Source organism: Triturus cristatus, chromosome 4_1 (assembly GCF_964204655.1).
Source record: "Triturus cristatus chromosome 4_1, aTriCri1.1, whole genome shotgun sequence".
NCBI classification, from domain to species: Eukaryota; Metazoa; Chordata; class Amphibia; order Caudata; family Salamandridae; genus Triturus; species Triturus cristatus.
In genome coordinates this window covers 523,756,188-523,781,277 of record NC_140585.1, presented here as the reverse complement: position 1 = coordinate 523,781,277, position 25,090 = coordinate 523,756,188, and the positions used below count along the sequence as shown (strand labels likewise).

The 25,090-nt window shown below is 45.7% G+C and overlaps 1 protein-coding gene across 4 annotated transcripts in view; it reads left to right on the top strand.

Moving 5' to 3' along the window:
- Positions 1-25,090, top strand: part of ITPR2 (inositol 1,4,5-trisphosphate receptor type 2) — a 1,506,646-nt gene that overhangs the window by 905,491 nt on the left and 576,065 nt on the right. For all 4 annotated transcript variants that reach the window (XM_085652787.1, XM_085652785.1, XM_085652786.1 and 1 more), the window contains exon 36: positions 20,418-20,560. In XM_085652787.1, the coding sequence (XP_085508913.1) occupies positions 20,418-20,560 (143 nt within the window). The remainder of the gene's footprint in view (positions 1-20,417; positions 20,561-25,090) is intronic.

Below are 25,090 nucleotides of genomic sequence, written 5' to 3'. Positions count from 1 at the left end.
CGGTCTAATACCAGTACACATTACCTTTTAGTGGGTGAGCAATCCCGTGCTTGGTGAATTCTGTTTCACAATGCTTGGACGAAACGACATCGAAGGACAAAAAGCAACTTCAAAGCCATGTGACAATGATCCTGGATGCATACGAAGGGCACCATGGAACAGAAGTCTAGGTTTTAGGTCACTGAGCATAAGAAGCAGCGGAGGTCATGCTTGAAATCATGAGCTCATTTCTGGCTAAGTGGACCTGTCCCAGGGTTAGTCTGGAAGGAGGTCCATCCCCATTCCCCAGTTGGAGTTGGGGCCATCCACAACTCTGTAGCAGGTCAATGCCTTCAAGGAGGTAATGCGGCAGCTGTTCCAGATGATTCTGGGTCCCCTCAGAGTCCCTTTAAGGCCCGAAATCTGCTGGGACCCCCAGTCAGACTTCCGCCGGCAAGGTCTTCGCTGGTACTGACTGACCCAGTTAGGCTTACACCACAGGCATCCGATTGTGCCTCCACTTTCTTGCGAAAATGCCACATTAGCTCTAATTTGGGCTGGCACCAGCCTCCGTGTCAGAGGTGCTGGTTCCAGATCTGGATTAGGCTATATCTCGGCCAGTGCCTACTGATAATGGACTTTATCTAGCTTCCAGAATGCAAGTGATATTAATACCTCACCAGATGTGGAATTGGTCTCTTTATTGAGCCCTACCACTGAGGAAGGTGCCTCTTTTGCAGTCGTAGTACTAGGGCAGTATACGTTTTGGAATTATAGTGTTCTACTTTCGAAACTGGGGATAATATAGTGACTGCAATTTTGCAAACTGGCACTTCATCTTTAGAATCTTTACTGCCCTTCAACGAAGCCCTGACAGACACTTTGTCTGAGGCACAGGTGAAACTCTGCTTGGCCCCGCTAGTAAGACACCCCTTAACTATTTGCCACAGACCTGCTCAAGGTGACCCAGACTTTTTGAAATGCTACCCTTTATCTAAACACTTTATAATGGAGGTTTTGGCCAAGAAAATGAGCCCAAATGCATTTCCATCTTTTCTGCCTGAAATAGAATCTAAATACATTGATATGCTTGGAAAGAAGGTGTTCTCCACTATCTTGGCTTTGTACTCTTAAAAGTTATCTGCCTGCTAAGCACATATGCTCATCCTCTATGGGACATAACAGGCAAAATCATTAGCACCCTCCCTGAGGAGTTTTGAAATACTTTTACACATGTGGTACATGATAAATTGGGTACCAGCAAACTACATCTTGTGGCTGGACTGTATACCAGTGTCTGCGGGCTGTGCTTTGGGTGCTGGTCTGGTTATTAATTGTTATAGTTGGATACGTACCATGGATTTCTTCTGGGATGGGCAGGTAGCCCTCATAGACATGCCCTTTCATGGTTCCAAATTGTTTTGAGACAATGCAGATAGCTATGCTACAGCTCCCTCCGTGGGCCTGCTAGCTTTGAGCTGCAGTTTAACCAACAATACCAGAAGTTCAGGGGTTTCTCCTGGAGCCTGGCTTATCACCAGAGCCAGCAAAATAAGCCCATGTGGCAAATTCTCATTGCAGAGCTTACGCCCTGAGAGCCCATTATTACATCACAGCAGGAGAAAATATGTTTTGTTTTTCTTCACTGATGTGTGTAATTTCAGTCAATATCAGCGTTTGGAAAAGTCTGTTAACCACAGCAGATGGGTATGGAAGCCATTTATAATGATGCAGCATCAGAGGTTATTCACAGATGGTAGAGTGTGGATTGTAAGACTGGATGTATAAACGAAGCAAAATAATTGATTTCTTACCCGTCAAGAATAAAATGTTCAAACTGCGTCTGCTTTTGGCATGCGTTACAACCTGGCACATAAAGTTATTTAACAGCCGTTGCTGTAGTGTTTGCATTCGGCTGAGACGTACGTGGGTTTTCCTGCAGAGGGCATATATCATCAGAGCATGTTCTGAAATGGTATGTTTTCTTGGTAGAAGAGTAGACAACAGCATAAGACACTTGCTCGAGGATTAGGTTGCATTTGGCTATTAGAAAATTATTCAGTCCTTCGGGGTACATGGTGGTGGCAGAGGACAGGGCCAACAAAAGCATCATCAGTCTTTGTCTTAAACATCCCCTTCCCCCACCAAACCACCTTCATTCGCCCTTAGGGAAGCACTTACAGCTGCGGTGAAGGGGGTAGAATGTGCTTTTATGTGCACAGCTATCAGAGGTTGTTTGTTAAGATGTTTCCCTCTCCTTCTTGTCAAACCTCCTTCCAATACCTCCTGTGTTCACCCAGACTTTAGCAGATGTTGCCTCCATCCTTGCTAGAAGGTTCAGACATCAGTGGCCTACGCAGCATCTGAGAGGATATCCAAGAAGGAGAGAGGCGCTGTGTTGTTTCCACTATTTAATGGTTCCCAAATAATTTGTGAGCTTAGACCGATTTGGGGTCTTTGATTCCTGATTGCGTTCCTTCTATTAGTCAAATCCAAGATGCTATCCTGTCCCAGAGCCTCTCTGCTCTAGACCCCGATGCCACAGTGGGTCCTTAACTTGGTTTTTACCTTCTCAATGTGCATGGTCTAACCTTTAAGACGGTCTTCCTCATTGCCATTACTTCCTTGTGCCGTGCCAGTGAACTATCAGTAGGATCACCATAAACCACCTGCTTTCCGGACAAGTAGGTGCTTTGGGCCTGGCAATCATTTTCTACCAAAGCGGGGGGAGATGCCTTTCCGTGTGGGGCAGTCTATCACACCCTCAGCTATTTTCCTCTCCTCCACATCCCTCGACGGAGGAGAGACTTTGTTAGTTGGATCCCAAGATGCATTTCATTTCGAACTAAGACGATCTGAGTGAATGACCAACTCCTTGCGGGGTTCTGTGGTGCGAAGAAGAGACGGCAGTCCAGAAATCGATCTTATTCATATAGATTGTTCTCTGCCTAGAAAATGTGCCATGCCTTGTAACTAGCCTCTCACTGGCCTTTGGGCTCATTCTACTACAGCGGAGGGTGTAACTATGGCCTTAGCCAGGGCTGTTCCAGTGATGGATAGCTGTCAAGCGGCTACATGGGAATCCATCCACACCTTATGAAAGAATTACTGCTTTCATTTGCAGGTTCACATAGAGGGCCATTTTGCCCGCTCAGTCCTGCATAATTTTTTGGTGTGAAGTCCACTCCTCAGACCTTCTATCTTTTGAAATGTATTGTTTAGGTATTTTTTTCAAATAGTGAGCCTGCGGCTAAAAAGTATTCATCAGAAGAACTAGTTACTTGCCTTCAGTAGCGTTCTTTCTGGTAGATACTTTGTCTGACCACAGATTCCTCACTACCCCTCTTTAGTTATAGTAGCCTGCCTTTATCATGTAACGAAGTCCCAAATTGTCAACAATAGTGGGTGAATCCTGATTCTAATCTGGCCTATTGAGATTCAAAACATTTTCCAATGGGAACAAGATGGGTCTGGGAGACTTGAAAATCTCTGGACCCATTTTGTTCTTTTAGGAATGTAAAGTAACCTTTAGGTTTTTTTTTTTAGAAAAAATACATTGTGTTCTGCACAGCTTTGGTTTTGGTCGTTTTGAAGTTGGAGTTTTTGTGGAATGCTCAGAACACGGAATATGAGCACATCATCGCCATGTGTGTTACTCCTTAAAGCTCATCTTAGAATTTTAGGGCTTTACCTAAATGTTAGCATGGGAACACAACAAAAATCATGACTATTGAGCCTCAGACTTGTAGGAATATCTGAAAGAATGTGTCTTCTCCCTTCACAAATGGAAAACATTGGAGGGCCACACATTCCTCCCACCATTTTGTTGTCTGTTGTAGTAGTAGTAGTAGTAAATGCGACGGATACGAGCAGACCTTGGTCCAGTGCTTGTCAAAAATCAGGGGCGTGGCTATCATTCCTTCAGCGGATACAGTAGACTAGGCGCCAAAGATTTGAGGGTCCCAGAACGCCCTAATTATGGCAGTATTTTACTTCCTATTCAAAAGGCAGGAATATGTTTTCTTTGTGTGCATTAAGAAGGGTCAGCTTTAGTGCTGGTGGTGCCCAGTGCGACAATCATTTTTGGCTCCCCCACACTACATGACCGCCTCCTCAGAGTCTCTCACTACCACCGGGCAAAAGTGCCCCTCGTCTCTCCAATCATCAGTTGTTGCTATACACAGCACCCTTCCTCTGAGGTCAGCGCCCCCCTCCCCCCCCCCCCCCTCCACAGGTCAGCGCCAATTACACTGCCCTAAAGCCGGCCCTGGCATTAAGAATCATAATACGATTTCTAAACGACAGTCAAAAATAACCACTGAAAGTTGTACAGAATATTCTTTAACTCGTGAGCCTGTTAACTCAAAAATAGAAATCGTGCACGGGGCACTGTTAATAAAGAGATGGAGAGCTATAATCTAAACTAGATGTTCACACTTTTCTACTAGCCAAATGCAACCTAATCCTTGGGCAAGTGTCTGATGCTGGGTCTATGCTTCTGCTAAGCAACTCTGCCAAGAAAACATACCATTTGAGAACATGCTCTGAAGAGACATGTTCTGAAGGAAATCCACGTACGTCTCAGTTGAATGCAACAAGCTACAGCAAAGGCTGTTAAATAATTTTATGTGCCAGGTTGTAACGCATGCCAAAAGCAGACACAATTTGAACTTCTTATACTTGACGGGTAAGAAATCATTTCTTTTGCTTTGTTTATACATCCAGTCGTACAGTATACACTTCACCATCTGTGAATAACCTCTGATGGTGCATCATTATATATGGGTTCCATACCCATCTGCTGTGGGGAACAGACTTTTCTAAAAGCTGATATTAAGTGAAATTACATCACATCAGTGAAGAAAAACAAAACATATTTTCTATTGCTGTGATGTAATAATGGGCTCTGTATGTTCACAACCTTTACACTATCAATCAAATATTATTTGTTTGGCTAAAGTTAACCATCAAAGATACAAAGTATTAAAACATGGTAATTCACATCTCATAAAAAAAAACAATACTTAAAGTTGATGCTGCATTATAAATCAGATATTACTAGATCAGTCCTCTAAAAAAAGCATATTACAAAGATTAAAATTCACAGCTGTGTGGGCCTGATTCACAAAGGGCCTATGTGCTCGTGGGGGAGGCACCGCAGTCTCAGGGGAGGCCCCGCAGTCATGCGGGAGTCTCCGCTCTCGGGACGGAATCTCTGCAATGAGAATTTGTGAAACAGGCTCTCATTGTTAAAGCTCTCCTGCAGGGACCTGTGCATAGAACGGAATTTGTTATAGTTTCAATATCTGCAAAATACTGCAGTTATGTGCAGTTTATAACGGGTCACTTCAACTCCACTCTTAAAGTTTCTCTCAATGTAATTAACTTCTGAATACATTCAACCACAGCCAGACAAACTGGATTGGAATAAAAAACATTGCAGGTCTACACTGGCCCAAACCAGTGCATGTTCGAATAGGAAGCAAAAATGACATTCTACTTGTTATGTAAAATTTGCAGAAAACTTTACGATGCATAGTTGTCTGGGATGAACAGGAATGACACGGACATACAAGAAGCTTGGCAATATAATTACCTGGTTTCCGAAATGCAACCAGCTAGTGTAGACCAGGTAGTGTATGGACATTAGCCTGAGTCGTATGAGATGTTGCATATTTGTGACCCACATCGGATAAAGTTCCATTCCTAGAGTGATTTGGATTAACATAATCTTACAATGTGCCTTTCTGAAATTCTCTTCATTCTCTGGCATCATTAAAATAATGAAAGAACGGGCCTTCATGCTATCCTTATAACATGGATACAGTTGTTTTAGGTAAGTAAACAAATCTGGCATATCCAAACTAAGTCATACTTTATTTTTGTAAGCCGGACAGGGAGTTTTTAATGCTTTATCTAAAACTTTTATGCCAATGGATGGAATTATCCTGTGGCATGTTCAAAAGGTGACATACACCACCAGAGTTTATGAAATTAATTACAACATAGTCGTATGTATCTGTTTCCAACCCAGGGGACCTGCCGAAACATATTCATCTGCTCATACATTAAGTGACTTTTTTGGCCTCTTCTCCTTACCAACCAGTGAGTTACCTCATTAAGAAGCTGCTTGTGACACTGTCTGAGCTGATCTTCCCATTGGGTCCCTGTAATCACTCAGTGGTCATGCAAAGGTATAGTAATGAGAAAAGGGAGGACTCCGTCCTGTTTTGTGCTTTCTTTATTAGGGAGTTTAATTTTCTGATTGAAGGAAACAAAAGATAAGGGTTCGCAGAGCAGTCCGCAGACAAGGGAAGCAGTCTTCCTCTGGACACTTCTTTCCTTGGGCACAATTAGGCTAGGCTCCTTCTCCCCTCCTCCCAGTGGGCTGTTGCGGGGGCTTGGCGGTATGCTTGGTGTTTTCCTCAATGACAGCCGACAAAAGAAAAAAACAATAGTATTAGGAAAGGGGCTAAGGGATTCCAGTATGAACCTCCACCTATACACCCACGTGATTGTGTCCTCTAAAGGTGCTTCAGGGCATGCAGTGCTCTGGCGGTGCTTTACAGTGCCCACCACTTCCCAATTGCGAAAATAACGAAGGAGTGGTACTTCCCTCTGTCCACGGCCCTCCTGGGTCCAGACGGCCTTCTCTCTCTCTGGACGGTTGGACTGATAAGCGTTGCCACTGGGCTGACCCCCGCAGTCAGCCCCTGCCTCCTCGCTCCTGGGCTCCTCTCTCCTGGGTTCCTCTCACCTGGTCTTCTCTCTCCTGGGCTCCGCTCCTGGCATTCCTGTCCCTGTCGTCAGCACGTCTCCCTCCAACAGCACCTCTCCCTTTACCTGCGCATCTCCCCCGGTGTTCCGCGCTCTTCCTGCTTTGAGTGCAGCAGCGCTCACGTGATCAGCGTTCCGCGCTGCTGACACAGTAACTAGCTCGCTCTCCTGATGCACGGTGGCGGCCATCTTGGGTGTCCCGGTCGCAGGACTACACTGCCCCTCTGTCGAGTATGGACGTTCGGGCCATACCGAGACTGGACACCGGGATAGGAAATCCACGTTCTTTTGATGCTTGCTAGGTAGATGCAGGGTCTGAAAGGAAAAGGGTTGAAGGGATAAAAACCATTGAAGAATTTTTGGATTGGTGTCTTTATTAGAGGCCAGCCAAGTTAAGGGGGCATAATCTGTCACCAAAAAGAATGTACGACCCAACAGGTAATATTGGAGTGCCTCCATGGCCCACTTGATAGCTAGGCATTCTTTTTCCACAGTGGCATAATGTCTGTCCCTGGGAAACAGTTTTCTACTAAGGTATAACACGGGTTTGAGATGACGGCGGGTATCTGGCTGGGATAATACTGCCCCTTTCCCCCTGTTTGATGCATCTATCTGCAAGACGAAAGGCTACCGGTGCGGTACACAAAAGGGATTTCAGGGTATGGAAGCTGTTTTCTTGTGCTTCTTCCACTCTAACTTATTGTCAGGGTGTCGTTGGGCCAACAAGTCGGTAAGAGGACTGGCTATATCCGCAAACTGGGGTATAAATCGTCAAAAATAACCCACCAACCCAAGGAATGCCCTTATTTCCTTCTTAGTGCTAGGGCGTGGTATGTTCTGTACTACTTCTAACTTATGTTGCAGACGTATCGTGCCGGCTCGGATGGTATAACCTTGATACTCTATTTGGTTGGTTGCCAACGTGGTTTTCTTGGGATTGAGTGTAAGTCCTGCCTGGTACAAGGCGGAGAAAACCTGGTTTAAGTGCAACATATGGGTTTTCAAGTCTGGGCTGTTGACTCCTGTGTCATCTAGGTACGCCACAGCGTATGGTTGGTGGTGTTTTAAAAGGACGTCCATTAACCTTTGAAAGGTGGCGGGGGCACCGTGGAGACCAAAGGGCATTACATTAAAATGATACATCCCGGAAGGTGTAAAGAAGGCGGTCTTTTCTTTGGCATCGGGCTGAGAGGTATCTGCCAGTACCCCTTGGTAAGGTCAATAGTGGACATCACCGTTGCCTCCCCCAGACGTTGTACCAACTCATCTACACGGGGCATGGGATAACTGTCGAATTTGGAGTGGGCGTTTAGTTGATGAAAGTCCACGCAAAAGCGAAGGCTACTGTTGGGTTTGGGTCCAAGGACTACTGGGGAGCACCATACACTTTGAGAGGGCTCAATAATACCTATTTGCCACATGGTTTCTACCTCCTGCTGTACAGCTGGTCATCGGGCTGCAGGAATTCTATAGAGTTTGAGTTTTACTACTTTCCCACTTTCTGTTTTGATATTGTGTTGTACCAGGGAGGTACAGCCAGGCATACTACCACACACAGCCCTGGATAGTGGTCTAAGAGGTCGTACAGCTGATGTTGTTGTTGGGACGTTAGGTTGTCCCCAACGTTGGGTCTCTCTGGTGTAGTCTTCAATATAGTTGGGAAAGTGATTTCTAGAGGTTTTGTGAGGGTGACGTGTTTGATTGCAACCCCAGTCGGGGAAGCAGGGTCCTCCCATTTCTTTAGTAGGTTAACGTGATAGATTTGGTCCTCCTTTCCTTTATGGGGAATGTCTACCCTATAGGTGACAGGGGTCACTTTTTCCTTTACTGTGTAGGGCCCTTGCCAAGTCGCCAACAATTTTTTTTACATGACGGTTGGAGGATTAATACCTTGTCTTCTACGTTTAGACATCTAATTTTGGCCATTTTATCATAATAAGTCTTTTTACTTTAGCTGTGCCTGTTCCAGATTACTGTGTACTTGTTCCCATAAAGTGAATAAGGTGTCTTTTAGGGATGCTGCATACCAAAGAAGAGGCTTACTCTCATCATCCTCTTCGGTCCACTGTTCAGCGGCCATTTCAAGAAGTGTACGGGGTTTTCGGCCAAGCAAGAGTTCGAAAGGGCTAAATCCAGTTGATGCTTGTTCGTGGGTTCTAATAGTGAAAAGAACAAGGGAGAGATTCCTGTCCCAGTCCTTCCCGCCCTCACGAATACTTTTTTTAAGAATGGTCTTTATGGTTCTGTTATATCGCTCAACCAAACCGTCTGTTTGTGGATGATAGACAGCTGTTCTGACATGGCGGACATCAAGCAGTTTGCATATTTCCTTCATAAGACGGGACATGAACGGTGTTCCTTGATCGGTTAGCAGCTCACAAGGAAATCCCACCCGAGAGAAGAAGGAAACCATGGCGTGGGTTACTGAGAGGGTGGTAGTACTGGTGAGGGGAATGGCCTCTGGATATCTGGTAGCATAATCCACAAGGACTAGGATGTATTGATGGCCTCTTGCGGAGGGAGGGAGGAAGGGGGCCTACCATATCCATACCGACCCTCTTAAAGGGTACATCAATAATAGGTAGTCGGTACAGAGGGGCTTTTTTTTCTGTTGACGGATTAATCAATTGACATCTAGGACAGGAGGCACAGAACTTCAACACCTCCCTGTAAACCCCTGGCCTGTAGAGCCTCTCTAACAAATATTTGAGGGTATGCTCCGGCCCATAGTGTCCACCCCCAACCTGGGTATGAGCGAGATGCATGACTTGTTCCCTGAAAGCCATGGGGACAACTAATTGTTCTACATGTTTGGTAGCGGATCCACAAATTCTATAGAGAAGACCACTTTTGATACGAAAACAAGGGCCTACCTTTTGTGGTCTTCTGGTTCTTCTTCTTGTTTCCAGGCGTATACTAACGTGGTGTCTTCTCTCTGGTCTGCCCTGAAACTCTGGGTTGGCATGTATTCACCCTCTGTGGAGGAAAGAAAACATGTGACAGGCGATTCGGACGACTGTCAGTACCGTTCCCTTTCTCTCCTTTTTTCCGCCCTTGTTTTGTTAACTTTTGTTGGGGTGCTTTGTATATGTACTACAGAGAAAGGGGCTTCTCTTAGCCAGTCTCGGTCCGAGGCTTCCCTTGCTAACTTGTCCACATATTCATCAAAGTTTGGGAGATCGGTACCTAGAAGGACCTTCTCCACCAATACCGGTACCACTCCTACTTTCCGGACCTTTGGTTCTCCGTTGATTTCTATGATGACCTCCGCTAAGGGGTATGGACGTACGTCCCCATGAATACACCAGACCTGTATCTCTTCTTCACCCGATATTTGTCTAAGGGGGATCAACTCTCTACAAACGATGCTGTGATGACACCCGTATCTAACAGGGCCTCTACTGGTTTTCCATTTAGACGTATGGTCATTTTATACCTCCCTTGAGCCCCGCCCGTGGTTAATACCTGGCTTCATGACACCGCTATGTCCATAGGTTCTCCTCCTTCTGTTTTTAGAGGGCAGTGTCGGGCAATGTGGCCCCATTCCGTGCAGCGGAAGCACTGGGGTCCCGCCTGTGGAGATGGGGTTGGTGCCGGGGCCCTGGGTATGGGTTTAGACACTCCAGATGTCTTGCTATCCCCTCCTATTCTCATAGCAGACTTTTGGGGCGGAAAAGGCTTTTGGTCGGCTGGGCCTTAAACTCCGGGGATCTGTGGTAGGCGCATGCCAGCTCCACAGCAGTTTGTACTGACAAATGGGGGTGTTGTTTTATCCATGTCCTGGTATTTGGTGGAAGTGCGTCTTGATAATGTTCGAGATAAATTTTCTCGGTGACCTCCCCTATTGTTGCGTTGTCGGTCTGCAATCGCCTGTTCCCAAGGTCCCTGATCCTATAGTAGAGGGCTCTGGGATTATCCCCTGCTGCCCATCGTTCCTTACGGAACCTGCTCCGGTAATATTCCTCGTCGTGGCCAAGTCTCTCAAGAATTGCTTTTTTAATGTCAGGGTAGGGGGTAGTGCCATCAGGGTTGGCGGCTTGATAGGCCGCCTGTGATTCTCCAGATAATAGAGGCGCTACATACTGGCCCTACCTCTCCTGGGGCCACGCGGCCGTCGTTGCCACCCTTTCAAAATTAACAAAAAAATATTCGGGGTCATGTCCCTCATGAAATTTCTGCAAGACGGAACTAGGGACATTCGGGTGTACTCTGGTGGCCGAGATAGCGTCTGTTAGACGTAGTATGGCAGAATCCTGCGTTTGTTGGGCAGAGACCATTAGCGCTGCTTGTTCTCTCAGGGACGTTTGGAAAGACTCCCTTTCCTTGATTTTGCTGTTCCATTACAAATTGGAGATCTCATTGACCCTCAGCCAACTGAGTAATCATGGCTTCCATGGTGACGGGTTTGGTCATGATGAAGCAATGACACGAATATCTCACTTCTGACACCACTGTAATCACTCAGTGGTCATGCAAAAGTATAGTAATGAGAAAAGGGAGGACTCCGTCCTGTTTTGTGCTTTCTTTATTAGGGAGTTTAATTTTCTGATTGAAGGGAAACAAAAGAAAAGGGTTCGCAGAACAGTCTGCAGACAAGGGAAGCAGTCTTCCTCTGGACACTTCTTTCCTTGGGCACAATTGGGCTAGGCTCCTTCTCCCCTCCTTCCAGTGGGCTGTTGCGGGGGCTTGGCGGTATGCTTGGTGTTTTCCTCAATGACAGCTGACAAAAGAAAAAAAATTCTATTAGGAGAGGGGCTAAGGGATTCCAATATGGACCTCGACCTATACACCCACGTGATTGTGTGCTCTAAAGGTGCTTCAGGGCATGCAGTGCTCTGGCGGTGCTTTACAACTCCCACTACTTCCCAATTGTGAAATAACAAAAGAGTGGTACTTGCCTCTGGCCACCATCCTTCCGGGTCGTGGCAGAAGGAGTCCAGACGTCCTCCTCTCTCTCTGGATGGTTGGACTGATGAGCATTGCCACTGGGCTGACCCCCTCAGTCAGCCCCTGCCTCCTCGCTCCTGGGCTCCTCGCTCCTGGGCTCCTCGCTCCTGGGCTCCTCGCTCCTGGGCTCGTCTCTCCTGGGTTCCTCTCTCCTGGGTTCCGCACACCTGGGCTCCACACTCCTGGGCTCCACACTCCTGGGCTCCTCTCTGCTGGGCTCCGCACTCCTGGGCTCCGCACTCCTGGGCTCCTCTCTCCTGGGCTCCGCTTCTGGCGTTCCTGTCCCCGTCGTCAGCACGTCTCCCTTCAACAGCACCTCTCCCTTTGACAGCGCGTCTCCCCCGGCTTTCCGCGCTCTTCCTGCTTTGAGTGCAGCACCGCTCACGTGATTAGCGTTCCGCGCTGCTGACAATGTAACTGTCTCACCCTCCTGATGCGCGGTGGCGGCCATCTTGGGTTTCCCGGTCACGGGACTACAGTCCCCTTTAAGGATATTAACGTACAGTGATGATTGAAGGGCAGATGTTTTCTCGGCCATCACTGACAAATTAATTTTCCTAACTGGATTTTCCAAAGGTGTAGCATTTAAAACAGGGCCAGGTTCATTAGTGTCTGGTTACTTAGTATCTCATAGGCTGGTACAGCTGAAATGCTAATAAGTGGAACAGTACATGACTTCTCCTTAAAGATGTGTGTTGGAGCCTCCTTGTCATGGTGTACGCTTGCATTAAGACCCACAATACTTTCCTCAATAGTTTTCAACCTCCCAAAACAGTATCCATAAACTGAGAAATCCCTTCCCTCCATATTGTCCAGTTTATCATGAATCAAGTCAAAATCACACTCTGTCTCCCCTCCCAATGCCATAATTAACAGAGACCTTGTTGTAATTGACCGGAGGCTTGGGCACAGATTTCCTTTTCCATCGCGGCCTGAGTACAGAATCCTTTTTTTTTTTTTTGTTGTTTTTTTTTAGGCTGATGGCTGCAAACAAAAACAAAATCAGAGCTCAATTTAGTCCCAGCGTCATTCTCTGCATCAATGTATAGAAGTGCCTCAAGTATACAGGAATTTGTCCTTCTATCACTAGCTGTTATGTTACCAACAACAGGATGCAATGTGGGGATGATAGAGCGGTTAAATTAGAGCCATTGCCAGAAGCCTCACGCCCAACTTTCCTAGTGGCGCCCATCCTTCCTTCAACAGAGTCAATCTCTTGATTGATTTCTCCCATTGCATTAGCTAGAAAATTGGCAATGGTGCCAGATAAACAATGCTCCTTACTGGCAAGAGTCATAGATATCCTCTTGGCCATAGTGCAGAATAATGTTACTATTCAAAAACAAGTGATCGATTACAGGGTCAAAAGGGACGGTCCAGTCTGGCCTCATTCGGGATCTGACGTGCAAGACTGACCCGCTCTGGGGGCAGCGGGGAACCGGAGCACCTTATGTAGGGCCAGCTACACAGAGCCCCTTTCTCCAGCAGGACTAGCAGCAAGTGCAGTAAGAGAAATGGAGTTCCGACACCACACTCAGTTTTTTTCAGCGTCCTACCTTTTGGTCAGTGTACCAGGTTTTAGGCTTTGTGGACCAAGAACTGCGAGTCGGGCACCTGGGTTGCCACTGTAGAAGTTTCTTCAGGTGGATTTTGCTTTGGTCCACAAATTTGTAAAAGCCGTAGCTGAGCAGTGCTTGAAGAGATTTCAGCAGCTTTGTGTTTCCTCTTTCAGTTTAAGGCTCTTCTTCTGCACAGGGAGCACAAGGACCCCGACTCCAGGGGGCAGCACTCCGACTATGCCTCTCTTTCCCCCCTTTTTTTGATATACTTGATTACAGCTTACAGCTGAGGGATTTTGTACCTTGATCACAGAGTCTTAGTCTGACATCCAACATTGCACACCATACTCACATTTTTACCAACCATGGCTGAAGTGACGGGCCTTACTTACTCACAAGAAGAGGTAGACAGAATCATAGCGTCTATGCTACCTCTAGCAGGAACTAACACCAGAGATACATCCGAAGCAAGCCAATGCTGGGACGAATTGACCGAATTGAAGCGTGAACAGATAAAAACACTAATACATGGTATTATGATGACAGAGTACGTGAGAGCCAACATCGCGCCACGTGGGTTAATTGTTAGAAATGAACCCTTCATTTTTCAAAATGATAAACTATTCAAGAAAGACTGGTCTCTAATATCATGGCACTGCACCAGGGATTGGTTAGTGCTAATTATAAAAACAGCTACTCGTCTATCTGAGGAAATGAAAATAGGAATCCATGATCTTGAGATTCGTCTGAAGACCTATCAAACTACAGCGGAGCTAAAAAAACGATTGGAAGAACTCAACAAAAGCATGGCCGAATTTGAAATTGGTTTGAAAGACGCCAAGTACATAAAACTAAAAAAAGACCAAAAGAATTTCTCCCAAGAGAAAATGTACCCCTACACCAGGGACGACTATACTCCATCCAACCGCAACCCCGGTTACAACACGGACAGCGATGGCTCGGATACTGGCTCTGATTTTTCAGACCCTGGTGGTAATTACATCCCCACGAACCGAAACAGAAGATCAAGGGGAGGACGCCCTAGGAATAGAGGCGGAGCAAAGTTTGGCTGGTCCCCGTTCCAGAATGCCCCACACTATGGACCTCCACCCCCACAATTCTTCTATGGGCCCCCACATTTTCAACAGCCATATCCTCCACAACCTTACCCGTATTGGGAACCCCAGAATCAAGAATCTAATCAGCCTTTTTTAGGGAGAGGCAAAAATCCACCAAGAGGAAGAAACAGACGCGGCCAGCAAGTCCAATGGGCACAGCCACTGGAATCAGTGAGGAGTCACACACGGAGCATGGGCCCACCGAATCTGCCCTCTACAAGCAACAACCCAGTTTGATAGTCAACCTATCTAACCACTCTTTAACACCAATTCAAATAAATGTGTTGGAGAAGGGTTTAGGGTTTGTACCCACAGCAACCTTGGATAAATTTAAACTGATCTGCGAATTGAAAGAATTTATACGCAGAATCAAGTTGGAAGTTTTTTTCAAAGACAAAGAACCAGACCTTACATCTAAGACGGACACAGGACTGCACAAAAAATCTAATTTCACACCTCCTCCCAATACCCTTCCTATTGAATTACTAGCATTCGAAAAAGCAGTAATTAAGGAGATTAGGGAATTGGACCCTAAATCCATAAGAGTCTTCCATAACACAAGTAAAATTGAACAAGAGGCGATTCACCAACTCTCCAAAGACGAAACTGTCACTATTAAACCAGCCGACAAGGGGGGAGCCATAGTCCTCCAAGAGACATCAGATTACCAAACTGAATGTCTCCGACTGCTGGACGACAGAAGAAACTACCTAGCTACACCAACCAACCCAACTGAACGGCTGAGGATTGAGATTGCGAACCTGGTTGAAGAATCCCTTGTCAATGACTGGATTAGTAGAAAAGAGGCGGAATTTCTGGAAAACAAGCAACCAGTCATCCCCTACTTTTACACTATCCCTAAGATACACAAGTCTATGGTGAAACCACCTGGCAGGCCCATAGTTTCAGGAATTGGTTCTATTCTAGAACCCCTGTCGAAATTCGCCGACGCTTTTTTGAGACCACTTGTCCAAGCGACCGACACGTATCTACAAGACACTAAAGCTGTTCTGTGTCTAATTCAAAATCTAGAATTCAATCCTACAACCAGCATCTTAATCAGCCTCGATGTGGAAAGCTTGTACACCAGTTTACCACACAAGGATACACTGGACATCCTTGAGGAAGTACTCTTCGAAAATGATTGGGCTTACCACACACCCAGACATGTGGTGTTGGAATGCTGTCGCCTAGCTCTAACAGAAAATTTCTTTCAATTCAATGATTCTTTGTTCAAACAAACCCACGGTACGAGCATGGGAAGCACCTTTGCGCCGAGCCTGGCTGGGCTCTACGTACACCATCTGGAACGACATAAGATCCTCCATAACAACAACCCACACATCAACAATATCAAGTTATGGAAGAGATACATCGACGATGTGTTCCTCATCTGGGAGGGTAACGAGACGGATTTTGAATCCTTTTTTCTCTGGCTTAACCAACAAGATCCATTTCTAAAGTTCACCTTCACCATGAGCAGATCAGATTTGGTCTTTCTTGACCTTAACATATCGGCGCGCGACGGCCGCCTGATCACGACTACACATTTTAAACCTACGGCAAGAAACTGCCTCTTGGTATATGAGAGTTTCCACCCGAGAAGTCTCAAAGATAATCTACCCTTCGGGCAATTCTTACGTCTAAGACGCAACTGCACCACGAGAGAGGACTACAAAAGGCAAGCTCAAGATTTATCCAAAAAATTGATGCAACGACATTACCCATCACATCTTGTGTCCAAAGCACAAAAACGAGCATCCAACAATAACCGTGATGCGCTTCTGGAACCTAAACCTGAAAAAACATCGGATAAGAATGTGAAACGACAAATCTGCATCACAACTTTCAACACCGCATCTGATCTGGTGACCAAGATCATCAAAAGACATTGGCGAATCCTCAACAGTGGGGGTCTTAATCTGCAACTACCTATGTTTAGCCATAAAAAAGCAAAAAACATCAAGAACTATTTGGTACATACCAGACCTAATTCAACAAGGACGGTTGGTCCAGTACGCCTACTACACCCACTCCCAGAGGGACATTACCCCTGTGCCAACTGCAGTGTATGTCACCTAACCACAGCAACTAAGACTGTCACCTGCAACAATGGCATGACGTGGAATCTGCGATCCTTTACGAATTGCAACACTACCGGGGTAGTATACCTCATTACATGCGTATGTAATCTTCACTACGTGGGAATGACCACAAGAAAAGTGAGCACGAGAATGGTCGAACACCGCAGCAACTTCAGATGCAAACATAATAACACCAAAATGACGACGCATTTCTTGGATAAACAACATACACCAAATGACTTCAGCTGGGTCATTCTCGAACATGTCAGTAACTATCCCAACAGGGAGAAGAATCTACACGAAAAAGAACAACGTTGGGTGTTTAAACTGCGTTCAGACGACCACGGCCTTAATGATGATATACCATGGGGCCATTTCACTACAAACTGAGTTATCTGTCAGCAACCTCTTGTTATCCAACCACTTTGTTTTTGGTACCCTAAATGTATCAGCCTAAAATATTATATTTGGCAATTCGAGCACGCCATTGCGTTTTATTGGGTCTAATAATACGAGTGTTATTTTTCAAGTGGCCCTTACAAGCAAGATTACAACTGAAGTAACTATCTTTTCATTTCACCCATGAGAGGTGTATATGGTTTTGTGTCGAACCTAGCATGGAGGTTTGTTAAAAACCTAGCATGGAGTCACTAATGGGACTACTAGTTCCCCCAAACTATGGGCTTATACTCATTGATTTTCAAAAAATTAGTGTGGCACTGCTTGGTTACCTTTTCTTACACGTTCTTCCCTACCTAAGATGGTCGAACCGATTTTAGTTGCGAGATTTGAGACACCCTAAGGCTCTTTAGCCTTCTCCGTTTTTTATGCACTGAACGGAGTAGATGAATTTAACACTTATGACATTGCCTATTATTAATTTCTCTTGATTTTGTACGTCTTAGTAACTTTGACAACTGGTACCTGCTCTAAGATGGCGGCGATCGAGGGGAACCACAACCAGCGAATTTTTCCTCTCCGTTTTCTTTGATACACACAGCGGATGGCTAATCCCTTGCGTTCCTGTTAACTACTAACTTCTTTTTCAATTACTCTTATCCCTCTATTTACGATATATGCCAGTACTAAGATGGCGGCTATGGAACACGACCGCAACCGGCGAGTCCCTTCTTCCTTTTCACACCCCCACCAGGTAGATATCTAGGCACCCGGCTCGCATCCAGTCAGTATGCGGTCGGCGAGGCAGTGTACCAGTAGGTGTTTTCCGGCGGGTGGCCTGAAAAGTACAAGTGAGTAACCACGCAGCAGGGGGTTGCCTTTGCCCCTCGTAATCTTAATGGTTCTCCACTCTTACTCTCTTCATTCTGCGCTGGAATTCCTACCAGGACAGCGCTTGAAGTACTTTGTTACTTTATGGCTTGTACCTTTATCCTAGGTGTACGAGTGTCCAACCCCCCTCAGTCGACCATGAGGCACAGTTTTGCCTTTTAAAATGTATGTATTTTCGTTATTTTGTTTGTCTTGTGTGTAATTTATGTTGTCAGACGCATATTTTTTGACTTTGTGTGTGCTATTAAATGTGCACTTCGTGCATTCACGATCACCTTTATTCACTATATAGCTAGACGCCAGCATTAATGATGTACTGTCGGGAGAACTATACAGTGGCACAATTATATTTTGTGAATAATGAGCATTGCGACACTGGTGCATAGTGTTTTCACCTTTTTTTATCCTAAGACAATAATGCATAATCTGCCTTTTCTCCCCTAATGTCTGTTTTCCATCCTACAGAATTCCATGAGACGTACATTACGTATGTATTTTGAATAACGCATGCTTAATTTGCACAGCGTTTTTCGTTTTTTTCACTTATTTTATGCACCAATTTAGGTCTTCTAGGAGTGGTATTCACACTGGGCTGGTCCCAGTGTAGTCCTGATGAAGAGCTTGGGAAGCTTGAAACTAGTCGACAACATATGCTAGGTACACTTACCCATTATAGTAGTTATCTCTAGCATATTACCCACTTTTTTAATTAATTAGCTAGGAGCAAAAATAAATTTAGATTGGCCCACTAGTTAATTATTTTAACTCACTTTAAACCACTCCACACCACAACACTTGCACAACACATAGTCTTGTTCAGTGCTCCTACGTAAATCCGCAAGTCGCATTTAATGGGGCCCCATTGGGTGTGCCGCGCAGTAACACAGATCACCGGAGCCAAAAGTCTCACTGTGTGCTGGAGACCCCACTTGTATAAGTGGGTGGGGTGTGCAGGAGTGGGGTACACAAGAAGCTTGAGTCAGTGCCAGCTTACTTCCCTTTAACTGCCGCTGCTGGTTTCACTCCTGGGGATAGGCTGGCCTGCATTGCTGGTTGTTTGTCATTCGTTTTTGCATATTTTAATCCAATGACTTGCTGGTGATGAAGTGAGAGTTGTCTTGATACTTGAAGAGCCTGGTTGTCCTCTTCACGTGACCCTGCAGCAGGAAGCATTTCAGCCAGAACATAACTTAACATGTGTATTTGTAAAGCACACATCCACCCAAGGGTATCTTGGCGCTGAATATCAGAAGCCTATTGTTACCCAAATCAATGGACAAAGTGTGCCTTAATAGGGGAGGCAGGGATGGGGATACACATGACCGGCTCAGCGCTGCTTCTTTCCGGGCGCCTTGAACTGATTCTCGCTGCAGTGCCTCAGCTTCCTCCGCTCCAGAGACTGGCCAGCGTTACTGCTTCTGTGAAGTGGGTGCCATCTCCTCCCCAACACAAAGGGGCCTTCGATAAGCCTGTCTTGCACACCCAGGGGCTCCCCAGAGATCTGCCGTCCAGAGCCAACGGTGCTTCTTGGCGAATACACATGTGGGAAAGTGAACAACCACCACCTTCAAAATCAAATCAAGTCTTTCCCTACAAGCAGACCAGTCATTCGAATATCACACAACGTTGTACAGATTTATTCCTTTTGGATGAGCATGGTACCCATAAACCATATAAAGTTGTATATATAACTTTGAATAAAGGAAGTTTTTCACCTCTGTTCCTGAGTGACAAACCTCTTGCTTCACTCTAGTTGTCTAGTTCTTGTCACTCAGAACACCATGGTGAAGAACACCTCTGATATTCACAGTTTCCCATCTATAATGTTGGTATTTTATTTCCAGGGCTTGCTGTCTCTCATGCTGTTACAAACAATGAGGTTCTGGGACAATGTTTCTCTACTGCAGAGTGCTTATAATTATACTGGTGAGGATATCTGTGTTGTGCCATCCCTGTAAAAGGAATTTATTGGTCGTGTACTTCCAAGAGGATTTAGAATTGCGTGTCAACCATCTTGTTCTTCAAGGCAGCCTAGGCCATTGCTCCTAAAACTGGGAATATTGCAATATTAGCACAAGGAATTATTTCATTGATATATATGCAAAAGGAATGTGGTCAAATTCCTTGCTTGACAAATCTCAGTACTGTTCATTTTCAGGTGCACAAACCAAGTTCACTTTATATATGGCAGCATGACAGGTAAATGTGCATACACAGTGCTATAGTTTGCTTGATGAGCATGTAGCACTTATTGACAATTCTGCATTTAATACCAGTGTTGGTGTAATGAATACTGTATTAGCTATCAATGAAATAACTTTGTTTTTCTAACTTCTTAACATGAGAAAACCTAACGTTGATGCACTGAATGTTGCATGATGTTTCTTGTCCATTTTTTTTTATTTTTTTAAAAAGAGTCTCTGCCCCTACTGACCCGTATTGGATTGTCTTCACACTGTAACAATGAATAGCATGTTGCTGTTGGTACATCTGCATATATTTTATAAATGGGTATGTACACAAAAATGTATTCTACAAGTGCAGAGGATTCTGTGTAGAACATGAATATCAAAGGGAGAAATATAGTAAGCATTTTTTTGCAAAGTATAATTAGTTAAGTAATTGATGCTCAAATATATTAATCAAAGTATATTTTTTGCTAGGATGTAGTGTCCTCTCTGGAGCAACAATTTAGTCCTATGCTGCAAGCGGAGTTCTCTGTGCTGGTTGATGTGCTGTACAGTCCAGAGTGTCTATTCCCAGATGGGTCTGATGCTAGGATAAGATGTGGTGCCTTCATGTTCAAGTAAGCCATATTTTCAGATCTATTTTTCTACCCTAAGTAATTTATGTGTGTTTGTTCAAGATTAAGCATACTAAAATCGCAGGGCAGCTGCCACATTATTCATTCGATACGTTTTAACTCCAATTCTTCCTTGAATGCTGTTAATGCCGTCCAGTTTAGGCAGCTGTGTTCTTATTTTGGGGTTTGGCTATGCATATTTGGTCCATCTTCATCAAATAAAACATACTGTTGTTCGCCTTATGACTATAAAGTAGAAGTAGAAATTCAGTTGTGAATACTGGTCTTGAGCTTCCATATGGGAGCACTTATAATAGGGCTCTTCTGAAGAAGTAACCTGCATTTTAAATACTAGTATATCAAATCTGTTTATGGCTTACCTGTTGAGCTCATGAGTGCCCCTGGTGCAATATTATATGCTTGTTTAGCAAATAGTCCTAAGGAACATATTTGCATTTCATTAGTTTTATAGAATTTAGACATCTGATAGAGACATCTAGCCGTAGATTCCTTAACTTAGAATATCCCCAAGCGTCAGACTGATCTGGAAAATTTTGCGCAGCAGCACCTATGCGAGCCAGGCGATTGAAGGGGTCCCTTCCAGGGACCCCTTCAAGCCGCCCAGGGCTATGCGCTGACTGGCGGAGTGTGTTAGAGGGACCTGGATGGTCTGGGCCACTGCCTCGGAGTCGGTGCACACAACTCTGGTCGGGAAGGATCTGCTGAAGAGGGCCCGGCCAGAGTACCCTCCACCTCTGTGGGGCCCGAAGGCGCGGCAGGGAGAGAGGGGGACTCAAAGTAGGCCTGAAGAGCCCGGGAGTAGGCCTCCATTTGGGCGCGCGTCGCTCCAACTCCTGGAAAAGGAGGGTATGGAGGAGGTGACCTCCGGGCGCCCGTAGCTGACCCCTTACGAGAGGAATGGGCACCAGCGGCACGCCTATGAGAGGTGGATCTCAGTGGACGCTTGTGGCTCCGCTTACCTTTTTTAGGGCACCGGTCGCGGGAGCGGCCTCGGGAACGAGCTCCCTCTGGAGAGGGAGAGCGTCGACGAGAAGAAGCTGGGCCAGACAGTCATGCGGCCAACAACTTCATATGGGATTCCCGTAGGGACTTCGGCTTCATCTGTTTAAAGTCGCCCCATTGTTTGGAATCGTGGTGCCCACCAAGGCACCACATGCAAATAAGGTGCGGATCAGTGCCAGACATCTGACGCGCACAGGCCTCACAGGCTTTGAACCCGTAGGGCATTGCACACTGTTCCGGTACGACATCAACGGTGCCGAGAAGGACCAAAACAAGGCCAGGAACTGCTGGTTTCCAGGGTCCGCGTCGTGACGCGGAAAAGAAGAAAACTGATGTCGGCGTGCCAGGGCAGGGCATATATGGCTCCGCTGACGTCACGTCCATGGATGATGTCAGGGCGGAGCCGTACGGCGCCTCCCCCTCTGGCGCGTAGAGGTGCTGGTGCGCATAATTTTCTGGACCTGTCTGACGCCTGGGGATATTCTAAGTTAAGGAATCTGCGGCTAGACTATGTCTCGACCAGATACATTGTTACCGAAGGTAAGTAACTTGTTCATCAGGGGGAGAGTTGATAAAAGACAAAGCATTAGCACATCTATTAACTGATTTAACAACAGTGAGGTAAAACATCATGCCTCTCTTTTGTGTCTATGATGGAAGAGTGCACTCATTTTACAATAGGATCCAGATTTGTGGGATCAAATAGCATATGTATACTTTTAGATTGTAGAGACTCATACATTAACCACAACCTCTCTGATTAAAAATTGACCCATGATACTGAACAGTAAAAATCATTTTCAGCTAGTCATCACTTAGGATGATGATCTTGCAACTAAGCTGCCTCAGTGCTGCATATGTTATTTGAATCTGGTAAACCAAAAGCACTTATATTTTCTGTTGAAAAATAAGTTCCAACCAATTTAACCTCCTGGATTTTTTGCTTTTGGACTACCTGGTTTTTGGACTTTACTCTGGGTCTCGCTAACTGACTGTGGCTCACTGTAATCTCTGTTAAAATTGAGAGAGTTCTGGCTTCCCCTGTCTGCCTTTTAAAAGCAGGTCTGCTGCTGTGCAGCTGGGTTAAGAGGCTCTGAGGTTAGTGCACGTGTGCAGGCTGAGCAAGTGGACTACTATCCAGCTCAGCCCAGTATCTGCTCACAGGTAGCCTGTCGAAGAAGGGACCCTTCACATATTGGTGCTGACCTGGTGTAGTCCTTATTGTGAATGGCCACACGTAGTGTAAGACTGTAGTAGTTAAGTCAAAAAGGTGTGTGCTTTATTGTGTTGTACATTTTGGCCAAAAGCTTCACATAAATACACTTTCCGCTGGACAAACTTAATTACACTGCTGGCCTGCTGGAGGATCAAAGGTCTCCCCACACAGTATTGCCACTTGCGGTTCCTGAGAAAGTAAAGGGTGGGGACAGAATCCTCATGTGATAATTACTTTTTATACTGCACCAGGCCTGAGTAAGCTTATCTCAAGAAGATAAATGGGTGAAAGCCACACCTCTTGAGGGCTCCCTTTGAGGTTATATAGGGAAGGTGCCAGGCAGAGGCATGGTTGCAGGCTCCCAGAGAGGTGTTTTAACAGACCACTTTATCTTGAAATGTCCCAAAATGCTGTGCAGGAGGGTTGTGACAGGTGAAGTGATGGTGTGTCATCCTAGGATTGGACAAATGTCCCTATCTTTTTGAACTTTCTATTCCCACTTAAAAACCTCTGCATAGGGGAGAAAATAAAGAGAGGAAGTGTGGTTTAGCAGGACCCTGAAGAAGACCGAACTTATGTCTAGGATGCTGGATCACCCAAGACTTAACCTGAATGTGGATTTATCTCTCTTCAGGGCCACTGGTGCTCGCCCCTTTCCACTTTCGGAGGGACAGTAGAAGGATGGGCATGGTGGGGAACATGGAGGAGACAGGTTACGCTGGGACATCTGAGGACATGGTCTGCAGAGTGCCCCCTACTTTCTGCTTTAACACAGGTGCTCTTCAAGTGACCATGGAGGCTTTTGGACCAGAAAGGAGGATACTCTGCCTGAAGGTGCTGCCATATGTGACCCCAGACATAGAAGAACACAAGGTGCTGGATAGAGGACAGGTCCAGTGTGTGGAGCTGAATTATAGCAAAAGCAATCTCCCCAAAGAAATAGACACATTTTGAGGCCTCGTGGCCTAAGGAAATAAATCCTGGTGGGTACAGCCTTCCACCAAGAGCAAAGCAAAGCCTTCCGTAACGAAATTGGCTCACTGGGGTCCCAGAAAACATAGGGAGAAGTGTGGTGCCCCAGGAAATAGAATCCTGCCCGGACGCAAATAGCTTCTCCTTTCAAGGATCTCTAGTATTCCCCCTGGGTAGTCTAACGGCCCTGGGGTATGTGGCATACAGGAAAAAGGAGGATAGCAGGCGCCTAGAATGGAGCCCCTTCCCTACCAATGAATTCGGCCCCAGGAACTCACGCAGAAGAAGGAACACCAGAAAGCATGGAGTGCCACCATGCTTGTATACAAAGATGTCACCGGGGAGCCCCACCTCCGTGAGGATTGAGGCAGACGAGGGAGCGCCACCGCATTCCTAAAGTATTTGCTACAGGGAGTCACGACTGAGAGTATCCTGCTCTCCCTGTCTGGTTCTAAGGGTAAGAGGAGGTGAAACCCAACAGAACAGATGGGAAAAAGAAATATTGGCTCTGCACCAGCACAGGAGAGGGTTAGCCGGATAAGGAGCTAGACGGTGTTGTGTGGCATCCATGTGGCCCTCTTATGAGACCATGCAAAGCCCCATACAATGGGCAGGGGTACTCACATTTAAACAACAAAAAAAGGAAGGTAAGGATACAAAATAATGGCATGGGGCCATAAATAAAGGAGAAAGCATGGCTGTGGGGCTTTGGATCACCCCATAAGCCTCCACTGATCAATCCGCTGGGGCTGAGGAGTGCTCAATAACCCCATGCAAGGGCTTTAAATATTTGCATATGGTTGATAATGATGGCCCAGGAGAGGCAGGGAGCATCACCAGTGACAGAAAGTCAATTTTGGGTGTTGCTTGGAGGTCAGTCTCTTCCCAGGAAGCCTTTCGTGACTGTTTAGAAATGATACCTTATGTCTCCCAGGTCCCTAGTTTCATAACCTGGAAAGGCTTTTCTGGAGCTTGTGCTTTCAGCCCCAAAGGCCCTGCAGAGCAGGGACCCTGCCTGGGGGTCTTATAGCTGCTTGTAGCATGTGTAAAAGTACTTATGCACAGTTATTGACAACTAAATTGCTTTTTTGGCAGTGGTAAAGTTAGCAGTGAATCATTACATACATCAATGAAGGTCAATAAAATGCTTTATTGACAGTCAGAAGGTAAACAGTGAGTCATAACATGCCATAATAAATGCCACTGTAAGATGGTACAATTCCTAGTGAATTTAATTGTGTTGCGTTGGTTCATTATGAACAGTTACTGGTTTCATTGATGCAATGACATCCTGACAAAAGTAAGCATACCTGAATTTTGAG